This window comes from Antechinus flavipes, chromosome 2, assembly GCF_016432865.1.
Source record: "Antechinus flavipes isolate AdamAnt ecotype Samford, QLD, Australia chromosome 2, AdamAnt_v2, whole genome shotgun sequence".
NCBI lineage: Eukaryota > Metazoa > Chordata > Mammalia > Dasyuromorphia > Dasyuridae > Antechinus > Antechinus flavipes.
In genome coordinates, this window is record NC_067399.1 from 420448772 (window position 1) to 420467580 (window position 18809).

Here is an 18809-nt window from a genome sequence, read left to right on the forward strand (position 1 = left end):
AACTGAACCTAGGATTTTGTGAGGAAAAAATAATGTTTATAAAGCTCTTAAATTTTTATTATTATTGTCGTTACATCATCACCATCATGAGAAGTGAGAACCCAGGTATGTATCAATATGGCAACTGAGATAAAGAGAAACAAGAAAGCAACAGGAATCTATTTAAGTAAGGGAGGACTGTGCAAGCTCACCTGCCTCACTTTCCCCTCCAGAGCCAGTCCTCAGTGAAAACATATATAGTAAAAAAGTGAAAATGAAGCATCTACATTATATTGCAATGTTAAGACAAAAAATATTAAACTATATGCCAGGCACTAGTTGACAAAGTGAAAAGAATATAAACTAGATGTCAAGAGATTTAGGATTCTAAACATGGGTTAGCTGAGATGCTCGACCAAGAACAAATTACCCAACCTCTCTGGGCCTCTGGGCCTCATCTATAAAATGAGGCTTGAATGGGGTGAACCTAAAAGACCCCTTACAGCTTTTGCATTCTACAATTCTAATTAAAACTCTTTAAGAAGTTTCTTATTAAGGACTCTTGATGAAAAATGCTATCTACCTCCAGAGAGAGAACTGATGAACTCTGAGTACAGATTGGAGAATTTTTTTCTCCACTTTTCTTTATTTTTCTTCCTTTCCCCTCTCTACAATATAGCTATTGTGGGAATGTTTTGCATAATTTAGATAGATAGATAGGTAGATAGAATGGGTATCGTATTTCTAGCCTTCTCAACTAGTGGGAATAAGGAGTGAGGGGGTAGGGAAAGAATTTGGAATTAAAAAGAAAATAATTATAAGAGAAAAAAATTTATTTTGAATCAGTATTTTCAGAGATCAAATATAGAAAATTAGGCTTTAGATTACTAAGTAAATGAGAGAGCAAGTTAGAAATTTGTTACTAAAATATTCATTCTACTTGGGTCATGCAAGGCCACTGTTGCAGAGCAAAACACCTAATTTTGTCATATCAAGAGTTGATGTTATACGGGCATTACATCTCAGGAGATATCATTTTACTTACGTTATAATGAGGATTTGTTGTATTTCCATACATTTTATAAACTAAAAGCCTTATTATAGCTTATGCTTTTTGTAATTCAGATAGATACCTTCTGAATAAAACTTTGGCCATAGAGAAATAATCATGATTTGAATGCTACATTATAAACCCTGAAATTAGCTTTTATCAAATAAACTGTCACACATTCAATATAAAGGCTTAATTCTATCATTTATCTAATTGCTGAAGAAAACACACCAATAATATCTCTTTATAAGTATCGGCAGATTGTACTCTAAAAAAGGTTAACCTTCCCCAATTCCATCTTCTCTTCTCCCTGCCCTAGTAACTTTTTTTAACTGAGAAGATGCCCAGAGAATCATAGATTTTAGAGCTGAAAGGGAGCTAAGAGGTCATCCATTTCCACTCTCCTTATTTTATAGATGAGAAAATAGAAGTTTAGAAAGGTTGTGACATGAGCAAGGTCACACATGTGGCAGAGAACAGAGCCAGGACTCACACCTCATCTTGTCATTCCAAATACTATATACTTTCCACTCCCCCATGCCATTCTGATACAGTCGTTGTTGAGGGCAACTTCCCTACTTCTTGGTTTTTCATTCTCTGTTAAATGGTCTTGCCCCAGGTGAGAAAACTAATTTCTTTAGCATTAAGGTTTTCCACCAGAATTAAATTTAAAACGTTTCAGGTTTGCCCTGTGAAATCCACTTTGCCAAAAACCATGTAAGACAAAGATCAAGCTGAAGTCCCTGATAAAGAATTTGCATTTTAGTGTTAAGAATCCTCCAGCTAACTATGTCAAAAATTAAAAATTTAAAAGGACACTGTCAACCTCCCAATGCGCCTAATTTTGGCTCTGCTGAACAAATGGCAAAATTGAGAAGGGAATTCTTTTCAGGATTTGTTTAATATCCTTATTTCTTTAACTCATTGCTTACTACTGAAAAAATATCTATCTGTACTAAACACATGGCAGCATAGAGTTTATACATAAACTTTGAAATGTCATGAGCCAAAGTATAAATTGAAAAGTGGGACAAGTTGTTCTTATATTGTGCCTGTTTCAGAGTTATGGTGTTAATGGCTTAGTGGATAGAGCACCCGACCTGGGGTCAGAAAGACTTGAGTTCTTCTTGAGTTCAAATTCTGGCTTCAGAAACTTAATAGGTATGTTACCCTGGGCAAGCCACTTAACTCTATTTGCCTCAGTTTCTTCATCTCCATCCAAACTGGAGAAGGAAATGGTAAACAATTTTAGTATCTTTACCAAGAAAATCCCAAATGGGGTCTTGAAGAGTCATACATGACTTAAAAACGACTCAACAATAACAACAAAAATCACATTAACACTTTAATGTTTTTAAGGGCTTTCTTATTCATTATATAATTTGATTATCACAAAAATTCTGTGATTCAGTAGGGCAGTTTTTAATACCCCCATTTTACAGATGAAGACACTGCACTCAGACTTAGCTAACTGGTTTCCTCCAAGTTGCCTAGGGAGTAAGTAAAATAATTAGGATTAAAATCCTTAACAATTAGTCCAGTTTTCTTCCCACTGCAATGTGTTGGCCTTGTTATAGTTGATAGTAACTCAATTTAATCAACCTAAAGTCTAAAAGAAATTATTATTCTTTATCATATAATTGTGAATGGGGTCCCTTTAGTAGAAATTCACAAGTATATGAATATACCAGTTTATTATTTTATTATTTCTTCAATGTTTTCTTGTTGTGTTTTATACAATAATCAGTTGCTAATAATCACACTTTTAGTGCCTTTCTTTACAAAAATAAGAAAATAATAATAATAAAATAGCTTACATTAATATAGCCCTTCAAGGTTTACAAATAACTTTAGAAATATCATCTCATTTTGTTTTCACAATAATCCTGAAAGGCAGCCAGATGGCACAGTGGATGGAGTGCTAGACTTGGGTGTAATAAGACCCGAGTTCCAATATTCCCACAGATACTTTGCTAGCTGTGTTACCACTGGACAGATCACCTAACCTCTTTCCTTCTGTTTTGTTATTTGAAAAATGACAGTTATAATAATACCTGCCTCTTAGGATTGTTGGGAAGATTGTTCTTGTCATTTGTTCATTTGGATCTGACTCTTCCTCATCCCTCCCAGGGGTCCTCAAACTGCAGGCGTGGGCCAATTGTGGCAGCTGAGAACAATTATCCCCTCACCCAGAGCTATGTAGTTTCTTTATTTAAAGGCCCACAAAACAAAGTTTTTGTTTTTACTATAGTCCGGTCCTCCAACAATCTGAGGGACAGTGAACTGGCCCCCTATTTAAAAAGTTTGAGGACCCTTGCTCTAGACCATACTGTTCATGAGATTTTTTTTCTCTTTACAACTTCATTGATGTGCTTTGCCATTTCCTTCTCCAGTTTTAGGCAGGAGTTAATTGACTTTCCTGGGATCCTATAACTAGGATGTATATGAGGCTAGATTTGAACTTAGTTTTTTGTGTCGTTGCTATTAGTTATCAGCTTTTTCTGTTGTGATGATAAAATAATATCTGTAAAGCACATTTTAAACACCACATAACTGCCAATTATTATTCTTAGGCGGTTTTGTTATTATTTTGTTTTTACAGATGAGGAAAAGTGAGGCATGAAAAAGGCAAATAACTTGCTCTGGATCATAAAGCCTAGTAAATGTCTGAGGCTAGATTTGAAATAAGATCATTGAATAAAACTGTTTGGTGTAATAGTTGAAACTGATCAATATACCATATAAAATTCTTTATCCATAATCCACCATCTCTCAAAAGAGAGGAAGTAGATTCCAACATCAGTTATCTGGAACAAATATCATTCATTGGATTGGAGGATAAGAAGCTGGATTTTTTTCCATAAACTTTCATTTGCATTGCTATTTTTGCTGTGTATTATCATTCTACTCTTTTTTGTTGTTGTTGTCGTTCCTTCTGAATTTTTTATGTTAATCATTCTTTGTAACATATTTCTTCCATTATATTTATAACCATCATTTGTCCAAACCTTAATCATTGGACATATACTTTATTTCCAGGTTTTTACTTTATAGAACGTGACTGTGAACATTTTGGTATAAATTAGACTTTTTTCTCTGCTTATCACCTCCTTGAGACCCAATCTAAAGGACTGCTATGTCAAAAAGTATAAATGGAACATTGGACCAGTTCATAACTAGTGTTTTAGTATGTTCATCTTGAGATCCTAGGAGCCAGAGCTTATCCAATATTGACCTTTTGTCATCTGTACCCAACATGTGTATAAGCAATAAATAGAGGTTATATAATTTACATTCCTTGTATTATTAATAATTTGAATTATGATTGATGCTAGTTTTGTTTCTTTTTTAAAAAAAATATTATTCAGCTCTTTCAAACACTTAATTATTAGAAAATGATTTTTGGTCCTATAGATTTGAGCCAATTCCCTGTAGATTTTGAATGTCAAACATATGCTGGTGCATAGATTTTCCCCTTCAATCTATAGCTTCTCGTATTTAAATGTTATTGACTTTGTACAAGAGCTTAAAAAAAATTATAATTAGAGTTGTCTGTTTTTTCTTTTGTAATCTCCTATGTCTCATCTGGTTATGAATTCTGTTACAAATCATAACTTCAAAACTACAAACTTTATTTCTTCTCCAATTTTTTTTAATGATGTAACTTTATTTTTTTAGTCACTTATTGAATTGGACCTTATTTTGATATGTGGTGTAATTTACTATTATAAACCTATTTTCCACTAGACTCTGATTTCCATTCTTTCTAACAGTCCTCAAATAAGGAATCCTACTTTTAGTAGATTATATTCTTGGCTTTATAAAAGATAAACTGCTATGTATTTGTGTATATGTGTAAACAAATGCATAAATATGCATATATAATTTGATTCCAGATCTTGCTTATATTATCTGTTCCCTTGGTGCATTTTAAAAAAAATTTTTTAAGCAGTACCAAAAAGTTTTGATGACTATTGCTTTTTAATATAATTTGATTCCTGGATCATTCTGATTTTTTCATCATTTCTCTTGAAACATTCCTCCACATGAATATAGTTATTATTTGTATCAATAGTGGTAGCTTGGTACCCTGATAGCTATATGCAAATTAATTTATGGGGTAGCAACATGTTTATTTTATTAGCCCAAAGAATATCAAATCTCATTCCAATTATTTAGATCTTCCCTTATTTCACAGGATAATAGGATCTTAGATTTAAAACAGAATGGAAATTTGGAGACTATTAAGTCTAATGCTCTCATTTAAAAGAAAGGAAACTGAGGCAGAAGAATATTAAATGATTTGACAATGTCACACAATTGATAAATATCAATTGTAGAAACTGAACTCAGATCTTCCCAATCACAGGCCCAAAGCCCAATTATAGACATTTATATAAGTATGTTTTGGTAAATTAATATATCTTCTTATTACTTTCTTGAAATTTCTCTACCATTTCCTTTTAATTTTTGTTATTAATGTACAGAAATGCTGACGATCTTGTGGATTTATTTTTATCTGCTCTTAAAAAAAAAGAAAAAAGCAAACTATACTTTACCCAAGGAAAGAATAAAGAGATAGATGCCTTTTGCTCTATCCTTACAATCAGAAAGTTATATTTGTCTCACAGAAATTTATTTCTTTGTAGCATACGTACCCATTGGTTTGCAACTCCCTAATTCTCTGTGGTTTGCCAGGAAGACAAGGTGATCAGAATGAAAGAACTCATTTAGGAACTAGCAGACTTGGATACTTGGCCTGTGTCCTCTCACTAGCCATGTATACTTGGGAAAGTAAATTTCTTCTTCCTGGTTTTCTGTTACTTCATCTGTGAAATGATGGATTCAAACTGGATGATCTCTAAGCTTCCTTCCAGCCCTAAAGTGAGAGTATTTTATTGTGATGCTTAAAATGATGATACCATAAGGATCTAATGGCAGTAAGTACAAGAAGGAATCCTGTCTAAATGTATAAATACTGTATAGCACCTAGATGTTACCTTCTTTTGGGGGTATATTTTCATATTGTTGCATTTTTGCAATGAACCATGACATACAAGAACCAGAAATAAGATGTTTATCCTTCCCCCAACTGTATCAACTCCCCTGAGGCATTTTCCCAGATTTTTTTCAGACTTGTTATGTAAGCCATGAGCTAGCACATCAGCCTCTTGTGGGAGTTTTCTGTGATGGCATGAAATATATCCAGGAATGCCTTTTATACAATGAGGCAAACACATAATTTCTGTAGCTGAATGAAAATATTTTGCCTTAGAAATTGGTAGAAGGATATAGTAGACACATAATAATTGCCATACACCTGACACCAATTACTACTCTCTCTTCCATAGGGCTATTTTTCACATGAGATGTTCCATCTTTGTTCCATATCACATTGCCCATCAATATGCTGTCTACTCGTCTAAAACATTCATAATGTCTGCTTTTCTAGAATTTGAGTAGCAAAATGATGAATACTTTTCCTTTGTAACTGGTGACCCTGGTAGTCAGTTCTTCTTTCTTTAAGAGTTGGTATATTTTTGTTGGTATAGTTTTGTTTCATTTTGGGTAGGTTTGGATTTTTTTTTTTTAAAGAAGGTTAAATATTGTTTTGGTTGTCAACACTAAGCAAGCTCAAAAAAATGCTTAGGGTTTGGGTTGTTGGGTGGTTTTGTTTTGTCTTCTTTTGGTATCACAAAAGCTCTTAAAATCTTGGTGAATAAAACCTACTGATATTATCATTCTGTAAAGGGATCTTGCTCACATGGGTCCTTTCTTATATGAAGAAAAGCTTTTATTTTTGTTTCTTTCACAGGAAAAATAATAGTGAGAATGGGATATTCTGAGGCTGGAAATGATACCCTGTGAATCTAAGAGCTCCACAGATTTTTTTTTTTTCCTTGAGTGTGGATGGTTCTACTCAGTGGACAATGGACTGACCATCCCTAATCATCAGCCCGATTCCTTCTTAGGATCTAGGTTCAAGGAAACAAAATGCCTGAGAATGTGATCTTTGTTTTTGTTCAGTTTGACAATATTAGGAACATAGTGCCTCCTACCACTTTTTTTTTTGTAACTTTTTACACACTTAATGTGGCATATAGCCGCAAAAATAGTTCACCCTCTAAATTTCACCCCATTCAGCAAGAGTAGGAGGCTACAGAAGGTTGCAATGGTGTGTATAACTGCTGCTATATGAGCAAGTTTACTTCTTTCAGACACAGAAATTGATTGATCTTATACTCTTTCCCACTCCCCACCTAATATTGAAGCTGTCATGAGAATGGATTAATGCTGGACTCCATAGCACTACTGCTTCCTGTTAATCCCCCACCCCCCTCCCCAAAAAAAAGCTTTTTCTCAAATCTCCAAGCATACCTTTGCCTAGTACTAGTACCCTTACTCTTGTGACAGATATGCTAAAAGGAAGAAGTGGCACTGTCTTTGTGAAGGGACCCCGAAAGAGGACAAATGACAAAATTCCTGCTGATGGAACATCTCAGTAATTGGAGGGATAATACAGAGAAAGTCTGTAGTGATTATAAAGCAGAGATGTTCTTTAGGGGTCCTAGAGCCAAGGCTACACCCCATCTTCTCCCAACTTCAGCATAATAACTGGGCTGTGTAAGCTTTCATGCATTTTCAAAGTAGCCAGAGTGAGGGTGGACAGAGAGGAGTAAGTTTTCAGCACATCCATGGAGATAGGTACACAAATCCCATTACTAGTAATGGGATTTGTGGGCGTATCTTCCATGCAGTGCTTTGAAAATTCATTCCATTCAGTTTATTGCAATACAGTCCAAGAGAGGAAGAAAAATCACTTCACTGAGGCAGCTTGAAAGGGAATTTTTTAAAAACTCCTTTAAGATTTAATTTTTTAAAAAAAATCTCTTTCTTCTGCTTTACTTCCACCTTTGTATTCCTTCTTCTTAGATGTTAGGACACAGGTAGATTTCTTTAAGAAGCAACAACAATTAATGCATTTCTAAAAGGCCTTTTTTTTTTAAAAGGAGAAACACAAAATCTATTATGTTTCCCTAAATAATAATAAACAAATATCAAGAGAACAAGTTTGATAAATATGTTTAACTGTGTCTGGCATTGCTTCAAATTAGTTTCCAAACACAAAATTTGTTTGTTTTTTTTTACTAAGGTGATTCCTCTAAGTTAAAGAGCTTACCAGTAGAGGACATTTATTGGAGACTAATGACTAGTTAAAGAGGGTTGGGGGGGGGGGGAGGAGAAAGAAGGTATCTAACAGTTGATAAACCTTAATGACATTGAATAAGTAATTGTTTAGTTTAATTGCCTTGTTAATTCTCTATTAAATGGTAGTAGATTTAAGAATCTCACACTACAAATCTGTAGTATGTGTGGAAAAACAGTAAGTTAACTCCAGTGTTGAGGATTTTTTATTAATATTAATGCTTATTATTATGGGATCACTGCAAGATTCAGGATTTTATTTTATTTTATTTTGGGGAAAGCAATTTTGGATTAAGTGACTTGGCCAAGATCACACAGCTAGTGAATATTAAGTGTCTGAGGTCAAATTTGAATTCAAATCCTCCTGATTCCAGAACCATTATTTTATCCACTATGTCATCCAGTTGCCCAGAGCTTCAGAATTGGTTACCCATGCAGATTTGTCCTGGCTTAGCCTTCTCCCCTTGTTTTACATACACGAGAGTAGTATATGTACTTCTCTCTGCTGAGCCATGCAAAGGGCATGTCAGATTTGGGATTTGGCGCAAGCTAAGTTCCATTCTGGGGATATCAGACCGAAATTGGCAGGGGTAAGGCAAGAGATACAGCCTTGATGCTACACCTTTTCCTTCTAGCTGTTGTTGCCTGAATGGGCTTTTCCATCCTTTGCTCTAGAATACTTAGGACCCTGACTACATATTGAGTTCCATGACCTGGTATTGTTTTCTCCTTCAATCCTCCTGTATCCTCCCCTGCCACTTACTGGGTTACATGTAATCTTCCATTTTCAAAGAAAAGCCAGATCTCTTCCTCCGGTCATGTATTGACAAGCCTGCTCTTTCAAGATACCCTCTGCTCCCAGGTGCCATCTCTACAAACACAAAGGAACCTTGGCCTCCATGCTCATATTCTCTGACAGGGGATGAACGATTCTCTCAGAAGAGTTTCTGACATATTGATTGGCTTCTTGTCAAGTTGATCCTCTGTCAGCCAATGAGCACAGATAGTTTGAAGTGGCACCCAGCATTGCTCCCATGAACCCTACTTTCTATTTCAGACAATCCTTATCTCTAGCTGATAATTTGCTAAGACTTGTAGGCTCCCAGTGCTTATGATTTGGGAGGAGATTTCCCATTAACTGCAACTGACATAACTCTATTTCTTCTTAGTTTGGAGTTTGTTAGAAATAGAGCTTCACATGATAACAGTGGATCCTATAAGAAAATATTACCTCAACTCCAGTTCTTTTCCCTTGTGGAGTTCCTTTGCTCCCCTGGCTGAAATCCAGCATCTGTGTGTGGTCTGTCTGCTTGGCTACAGGACTTTTTCAGGGTTCCATAAAAGTACTATACAATTACTTGAAGAGCAAGTTGAGAGTATGGCCACTTAATGTGTTTTAAATGACCAATTTCCCAAGCTACTGCCTAAAATTACACAAGCTTCTATCCCATGATACTTTCTCTATTCTGTTGTTACTGACTTGAAGTACCCTGTTTTTCCAGACTTGAGTCCCTAGAGAGAAGAGTCTGTCAAGCCATGATGAATTATACATTTTGGTTTTAGGGGAGGGTAAGTAATCATTAGAGAGCAGGCCTCCTAAACTCATTCCATTTGTGACCCAAAGGTGGTCTGAACTTGGACCTCCGTGGATGAGCTTTCAAAACATTAAGACTCAAGACATCTTAACTCTCCAAAAGATATCCTTCTTTTCCGAAATGTGAATTCAGTAAGGCTAATTTTCACCTTAAATTATGAAGTGATCAAATGATCAAGAACAAACAAGATTTCCAGTCACAATACTTTGTACATAGTGATTAATAATGCTTTTTTCATTCATTAGTTCATTTATTCATTCATGCATATATGCATGAGTTCCTACTCATTGCATTCATGCTTCCTGCCCTCCCAGCCAGTAGCAACTGGAGGCACAATAATGTTGTGACTCAAGTCAGCTGTACTTGCTGACATTTGAATAGGTGTATGATTTAGTGCTGATTGTACTCCAGGATCTATAAGCTGTTGATCTATAAGCTACCCTATAAAAGGGAGCTCTTCAGCTCTCATAATATATCAGGCTACTCAAAGTTTTCATAAAGATATGTTTGGATATCACCATGCTTCATACCTCAGTAAAGCAGAATGCTAATTATGGCTATCTCCCAATTCTTTGAACTGTAAGCAAGAGGGTGACAAGTATGGGCTGGGACTAACCTAGACTCTGAGTACTAAGGCCACTTGAAAAAAAAAAAAGTCTGGAGCAATCATCCAAGCCTGTCACCCCTCTTTTTTACATTTTTTTGTCAGTCATTCCAACCCATTCCTCTTTCCTTCCCCCCATTCTACATCTAGCCCTAGAATCTAGCCCTAACTAAAACTATCCCCATTTTCTAGGGAAGAAAAACTGAGAAAGCTAGTAAAAGAATGATTTTTTCCATCAGGTACATATCCATTCAGTGGCATGAGAACTTGAAGCCTGAAAGTCAGAAATATATCATTGTCTCCAGATTACTTTCATATCTCAATCCTCAGTCCTCTCTCCATTTCCACAAGCTTCATGTGGCTGACATTTCTTTCACAAACAAGAGAAGGAATGGGAGATCAAGAAAAAAGTACAAACAAAAGCCTTTTTCTGACATTAAACACACACACACACACACACACACACACACACACACACACACACACGAGAGAAGGTCCATACCCGGAAATAATTCTCACTTATTTATTTAGTGTCCAATTCAGCAACAGAAATATGCCCAAACTTGAGTTTCCTTTCTGTTGTATTGCTTCCACAGGGAGGACAGATCTTGTGCTTGGTTGAATTGGCTTTTTCCCTTCTTTCCATCTCTCTCTCATTTTCTTGCTTTTCTTAACACTTCTGAGAGCTGTGTGAGAAGTTGCCTGCATGCTCTGACCCCAACCCTTCTCACCTCAACTACAGCTCTCATGTTTTGAGTAGCCTTTTTTTGTTGTTGCAAAGGGATTCTGCAAGAGAACCCCATACAACTGGCAGAAGGGATGGGAGTAATGGAAAAATGCAGTATCTCAAGCCAAGAAAAGCTTTGTGGTTCATAAATGCTTTCATTAGTTTACTCATGAAAGATTGAAAAATTTGGCTAGCTTCCCTCCCCTTCCCCAAAGTCGACTTGTCTTTAAGTGAATGACAACATAAAATTTAAGGGAAAGATTCTCCACCTACCCACTCCTTTTTAAAAATTATCTTGTATATATTTTATTTTTTAATTACATGTAAAAACAATTTTTAACATTCTTTTTTTTATTTTGAGTTTCAAATTCTCTTCCTCTCTTTTCTCCTCTCTCCTTGAGAAGACAAGCAGTTTTAATATAGATTATGCATGTACAGTCATGCAAAACACATTTCTGTATTAGCCATGTATGGGAAGAAAACACAGCTCACCTTCTCTCCCCACCCCACCCTCACCCCCCCAAAAAAAAGAAAAAGAAGAAAGTAAAAAGAATTGTGCTTCAAAATACATTCAGACTCCATTATTTTTTTCTCAGGAAACAGATAGCATTTTTCATCTTAAATCCTTCAGAATTGTCTTCCACTCTTCCCCCTCCACCCCTTCACTAGATTGGTGACAGATTCAGATTAAGGCATAATAACTTGTCTAGAAGACTTATATTCAAATTTTGCCACAGATATTATTTGTGTGATCCTGGACAAATCATTTAACCTTTTTCAGGTCAGTTTCCTACTAATAAAAAAAAAAAACACTTTTCTCACAGAATATATTTTTTAAAATTTCAATAGTATTTTATTTTTTAAATACACGTTGAGATAGTTTTCAACATTTGTTTTTGTAAGACTTTGTGTTCCAAATTTTTCTCTTTTCCTCCATTACCTCCCCTTCCCCCAAGACAGCAAGTAATCTGATATAGATTAAATATGTGCAGTTCTTTTAAATATATTTCCACATTTGTCATGTGGTCTCACAGGATTATCATGAAGATCAAATGAAATAATATCTATAAAGGGCTTTACAATGCTTAATTTTGTCCAGTCATTTTCAGTTGTGTCCAATTCTTCATGACCCTATTTAGGTTTTTCTTGGCAGTGATGCTGGAATGGTTTGTCATTTCCTTTTACCAGCTCATTTTACAGATGAGGAAATTGAATGGGACTTAAGGATTAAGTGACTTGCCCACAATGACATAGCTAGGAAGTGTCTGAGGCCAAATTTGAAATGGGTCTCCTGACTCCAGGCCCCTCATTCTATCTACTTCAACACCTAGCTATTCCTTGCAATACTTAACACACTATATAAATCAATTAGTCAGCAGCACTTATTAAGCACAGTGCTAAAAACTAAGGATACAAAGAAAAGCCAAAAAGCAAACAAATCACAATTCCTGCTCTTGAGAAACTCACATTCTAATGGGAAGATAATATATAAATAACTAGGCACAAAGATGATAGAAACTTATCATTATTACTAATAATATTACTATTGATAGGACATTAGGAAGATTGGCATCCTTTGACTTTGCCACATGGATCCTCAAATTCCTTGGATACATGTATAAAATTAAGACTATTGGACTAGAGCTTTAACTATACCTGGCACACCTGTGTCTAACTCAGAACAGGGAGAGATGTTCCCCGAAAGAACTGCATTTTGCATCCCTTGTGGGTTAAGCAGATGGCTCCAGGTAAAACCTGATAACACAGTAATATCATTTTTAAAAAATCATTTAAAAATAGCTAATTCCTTGCCTACCTTCACCTGGTAATTACAAATCAGAAGCTATCGTTATCTTGAAGCAGCCACTCTTAGTTTTCATTTCCTGACCTCTGTGCTGTGAAAATATGTCATTATCTGAAGCAGTAGAATTTGGTTGCTTCAAGTAAGTGACCTACATATAACGTATAAACTGCACGAGAAAATTAGGTGTTACCTTGACAGAAAATGTACTGTAAATGTCACTTATTCTTATTAGTATTTATCATTTTTAACACTTGGGTCCAGCGCTGCAGAGTAATGTATAGAAAAACTATGGGACTCTCAGATTGGAAAGTGTCTGAAATAAAAGACAGGTATTTAACCATAAAAATTCAGCTAGTTTAAATCCCTCCACACAACTCTGAAGCTATGTTGTTTGAAGAAAGATTTTTAACCTTAATAGAATGCAGTATGACTTAACATGGTAGTAGGCATGCAGAATTAATTGCTATGAGAGCAATTTCCTAAGCATTGTTAATTGCATTTCCTGTGGTTAATTGTTTCTCCGGTCCCTGCATCAAAATCAGAACCTGTCTCTGTCAACAGACCTTTCTTCATGACAGTGCTGGGAATGTAGCAACATCGTTAACCTGTGTCCAGATAAAATATAATACAGTTTTAGTGTGGCTATTGTGTGAAAAAAAAATTCAGTAGAATTGTAAAATCCCTTTATATAAAAGAAAGGAGGGGGTTGAATCAGGAATCTCCTAACCAAGGAATTTGAAAGAAAAGGTGGTTTTTTGTTTGTTTGTTTGTTTGTTTGTTTTTGGGGGGGGAGAAAGAGCGAAGAAGGGGTATTACCTTCAACTCTGTCAAAAGGATAAGTTTAACAAAAGCAACAAACTAACAATCACTTCAGATGGATATGTTCTCACTAAAATAATTGGAGAGTTCCCACAGAGTAACCAGGAGGATCAACTAGGCCCCTGTGTCAATCTAGAAGGTTAATACACATAGAGTGAAGAAAAGCCAGTGATCTCAAGGCTGTCTTGTTTCCTTAGCAAAAGAGAACCAGTGAGACAGTTCTGGTCTCTTACTTTATCCTTTAGTGAAGTAAAAAAGAGAATTGCAGAGAGAGAGAGAGAGAGAGAGAGAGAGAGAGAGAGAGAGTGAGAGTCAGTTTTGGTCTCTGATTTTGTCTTTTAGTGAAGTAAGAAAAAGACACAAAGACAGACAGACAGAGAGACAGATCAGGAATCTCCCAACCAAGAAATAAGATAGAGAAAGAGACAGTTCTGATCTCTGACTTTGTCCTTTAGAGAAATAAGAAAGAGAGAGAGAAAGAGAGAGAAGGAGAGCAAAGAGACAGAGAGAGACAGAAACAAAAAGACAGTTTTGGCCTCTGACTTTGTTCTTTAGGGAAGTAAGAAAGAGAAACACACAGAGAAAGACAGGGAGACAAAGAGAGAGTTCTGGTCTCTCATTTTGTCCTTTACTGAAGTAAGAGAGACAGAGAAGACAGGCAGAGACAGAGACGGGGGGGGGGGGGAGAGACAGAGATAGAGACACAGAGACAGAGATAGAGAGAGAACACAAGTATACTGTGGAAGTATTAGCTTCAAGAAGGTTGAGAGCCCTTGGCACTTTGAAAAAATCAGGAATATTGAAAGAAAAGATATTCACAATCTGATGAAAAGTGGTACATTTAATAATAAAGGAAAAGGAAATAAAGGAGGGGAGGGGACAAGGCTAGACATTTCAAATATCAATGAATGGAAATCAACAGGAAGAGATGGTTTGAAATGGGCTGAGGAAACCACTGGTACAACTGTTGTGTTGGACACAGCCTTTCTCTTGTTGCCTTTCTCCCCCATGGAGGATATGAGTGTGTTGACATTTCTAGTGCGGGACAATCAAGCTTTCAGAGCTGATTTCAAAGAAGAAATAGGGCCTTCTGTAGAGATCTGGCACTGCATTATCTGATCAGGGCCCTTTGCTCTAAGTTTGGGGAAAAAACCTGGCAAAGTAACTTTAACACAATAGCATACCTTTTTTGTACCACATTTCCTAAGGGAATAATGACAGGAACTCATGAATTGCCTGTCTCAGGAAGTCTCCTTCTCTAGAATTAATTAGGAAATCTTGGGCTCATTGTCTTCATTCTTCCACCTGCCTCTTTTAGGCCTTTCACTCTAAGACTGCAAGTGTTTGTGGCATAAGGTATGGAGCAACTAAAAGCAGCTGCACTCTGCCCATCTCTGTGGCAAGCTGTTTTGGATGTCTCATCCATAAAAAATGGATTTACCTGAAAAAGGCTACTGGCACACCCCTCGTGACATTTCTAGTTCTGAATTATATATTTATTTTTCATTACTTTGTCTCTCCTGCAGCAATGCATCTGCTCGGACTCAATTGGCAACTACAGCCGGCAGATGGACACACCTTTAACAATGGGATAAGGACCGGCTTACCAGGAAACGATGATGTGGTAACATTGCCATCTGGAGGCAAAGGTGAGGTTACAGCTGCTGCTTGCCCTCTTAAGGTCACAGGAATTCAGAGCTCTTGCCAGCCATTCAGTTTTTAATCCAAATTTTGGAAGGTATGCAAAAAAAAAAAAAAAAAAAAGCATTTGATGGTCTTTTGTAAGTGCCCACATTAAATGCTGTTTGCTGTTCCTGTTTGTTTGCTATGTTTGGCTGCATTAAGTCTGTGCTGGCTCTTTGCCCACATATAGCAATGTGCACACCTCCACTATCTACATTGATTGGCACAGTCCTTCAGCTACTTGAAGGAATCAAAAGGATGCAGTAGCAGCAGCAGCAGCAGCAGCAGCAGCAACAGCAGCGACATGGGCCTGAGCAGCAGCAGCAGCAGCTATAGCAGTAGCAGGGAAAGGACATTCTTATCAGAAGAGAGAGCAGTAAACATTTGTATGTTGTTGTGGTAGAGACCTATCCCACTAGGAGAGATCCAGTATCCCTAGGGGGGACAAGGCAAAGCCTAGCTCAGCATAAAAGAGGAAAAGTAGTGGCTGTTCAGTCTTCAGAGGAAATAGCAAGTAGTTTTGACAACTAGCTAACAAAGCTTCCTTCTTATAACAGCAAGGGGACAAAAGAAATGTTTATTGAAGCAATCAGGCACTATATTCTTCTAGAGAAAAAATAGGTGCTAACAAGGTGCTAAAAGGGGAGAGGCAAAGCAAAAAGAGAAGGGGGGTGAAGAGGGAAGATTGTAGGGAATAGAGACATGAAATAATTAAAAGAAAACAACAGAAAATGCCACATTTAACCAGCTGACATGTTGCACGTTTAATTCAGGATCAAAATAATAAATATGTAATGTTGCTGTTGGGAGTTTCTCTAGCTACAAAATCTATACCCTCCCCCTTGGCATAGACAAATAATATTAATACTACTTAAATAATAATTGGCAGGAGACAACAGTGAATTCAGAACTGAACAAGACCATGAGTTTAAATCCCACCTCAGGCACATTCTAGCTATATGACCCTGGATGAGTCATTTACTCTCTCAATGTTTAAAATCATGAATTATGGAAGAACTTCTGATCTGCATTTTCAGGGAAAGTTTTCTTCCTAGTAGTTTTCTATAGTACATTCTAGCTATGTGACCTTAGTTAAGTCAATTATCCTATGTCCCAGGTAACTCTTAAGATTATGAATTATGGAAGAGCTTCTAATTTGCATTTTTTTCCTTTTCTTTTCTTTTTTTGCTGAGGCAATGGAGTTAAGTGATTTGCCCAGGGTCACACAGCCAGGAAGTGTTAAGTGTCTGAGACCAGAATTGAACTCAGGTGCTGCTGACTTCAGGGCTGGTGCTCTATCCACTGCACCACCTAGCTGCCCCTGATTTGCTTTTTCAAGGAAAGTTTCCTTCCTGAGACCCTGAGACCCTGAGGGCTCTCTATAGCATATTCTAGCTATGTGGCCCTGGATAAGTCATCTGCCCTCTCAATGTCCCAGGCAACTCTAAGATTATGAATTATGGAAGAGCTTCTGATTAGCATTTTCAAGGAAAGTTTCCTTCCTGAGAGCTCTTTATAGCACATTCTAGCTATGTGACCCTGGATAAATCATCTATCCTCTCAATGCCCTTGGCAGTTCTCTAAGATTATGAATTATGGAAAAGTTTCTCATCTGCATTTTCAGGGAATGCTTCCTTCCTGGGTGCTCTCTGTACTTATGAAATCTCAGATACAGACAAAATATAAATTTATGTGTGTATGTATACCCACATATATACAAAAGCAATCATTGTGACTTCATCAAGAACAAGTGTATCAAACCTACTATATTTCCTTTTTTGACATAAATATTAGCCAAGTAGATGAAAGGAATTCTATAGATACATTTTACCTAGAGTTAGCAAAGCATTTGATAAAAGTATTTCATACTTGTCCTGTGGGAAGAATGAAATGATGTGAACTAGATGATAATGTAATTAGACTCCAGGCTGCTTAAAGGACTGGGTACAAATTGTAGTTATTAACTGTTCAATGTCATCTTAACGGGATGTCTCAAGTGAAGCACTCCTCAGATTTGTTCTTGACCCTGTGCTATTTCATATTTTCATCAATTTCTTGTATAGAGAGCAAGTAAAATGCTTATCTTTTTTGCTGATGACCTAGAGAAGGAAGGATAGCTAACACAATGGATTACAGATTTGGGATTCAGGAAGAGCTTGGCTAGAATATTATATAATAAGAAGCTTTTATATTTATATATTATTATGATAATATAATATTATAATATATGATATATTACTATATAATAAATATGCATCTTTAAAAAAAGATGATGCTAATTGAATATAAATGTAAAGACTTATTTTGGGATTCAAAAAATCAATTTCACAAGTACAAAATTTGGGGAAGGCATGATTGGACAGAAGTTGGCCAGGAAGAAAAATCTTGGTGGAGTTAGTGAAACATAACCTCAATCACTATGATGTGGCAAGCCAAAGAAACTAGTGTGATGTCTGGCTGGGTTGAGATGCATACCTTCTGGATTAATGTGTTCAGTTTCAAGAACCAGAGTCTATGAAGAGCATTGATAAGCTAACAAGTATGTCAGTGGATAGTAGTGAAAGTGGTGAAAGACTTTGAGTCCATGTCATATGAGAATTAGTTACAAAATCAAAGATATTCAGTCTAGAGGAACAAAGGAAAGCAGTGCATATGGAAGCTATCCTCAAGCATTTAAAGGATGTCACTTGGGAGAAAAAAAACTGGGGAAAAAGTGGTTGTTCTAAGCCCTAGAGGGCAAAATCAGGAACATTGAGTGGAAATTGAAAAGAGCTAAATTTAGAGTTTATGGGATTAGGGGAATAAAATGAGGGAAGAAGGAGTGATCATATAGAATTTCTAACAATTTAGAGCTGTCCAAAAATGCAATGACTGTTTTGAAAGGTAATAGTTCCCCTCCCCACATTGGAGGTCTTCAAAGACATGTGATCTTTCAAGCGGAATTCTTTTCAATTGCACAATAAACTAGCTAACTCCTGAGATCCCTTTCAGTTCTGTAATTCTGTGATACAAGTGTACATGCCATGCATATGTACAAGCATGCACACCCACAAACATACACACACACACACACACACACACAGCCTCTGATCCACAGTCTCTGATCCATACACATTCCAAACTATATTAAACATAACACTAAGATTTCCAAATACTTTAGCCTATTAGATTTTTATCAGTCTTGGGGGGTAGATATTATACGTATTGTTTGTTAACTCCATTTTACAGGTGAGGGAACTGAGGCCTCAGAGGTCTTAATACCTCTGTGCCCAGGGTCACATAATAAGTAAGTATTTGAACTGGAATTTAATCCCAGATCTCTGTCTGACTCAAGTTAGATG

At 36.4% G+C, this 18809-nt stretch overlaps 1 protein-coding gene across 6 annotated transcripts in view; it reads left to right on the plus strand.

Moving 5' to 3' along the window:
* TENM2 (teneurin transmembrane protein 2) overlaps positions 1–18809 on the plus strand; it is a 1239558-nt gene that overhangs the window by 1040938 nt on the left and 179811 nt on the right. For 5 of the 6 annotated variants that reach the window (XM_051978860.1, XM_051978862.1, XM_051978865.1 and 2 more), the window contains one exon: positions 15312–15434. The exons of the other annotated variant lie outside the window; for it this stretch is intronic. In XM_051978860.1, coding sequence (XP_051834820.1) covers positions 15312–15434 — 123 coding nt within the window. The remainder of the gene's footprint in view (positions 1–15311; positions 15435–18809) is intronic. 6 annotated transcript variants of the gene reach the window in all.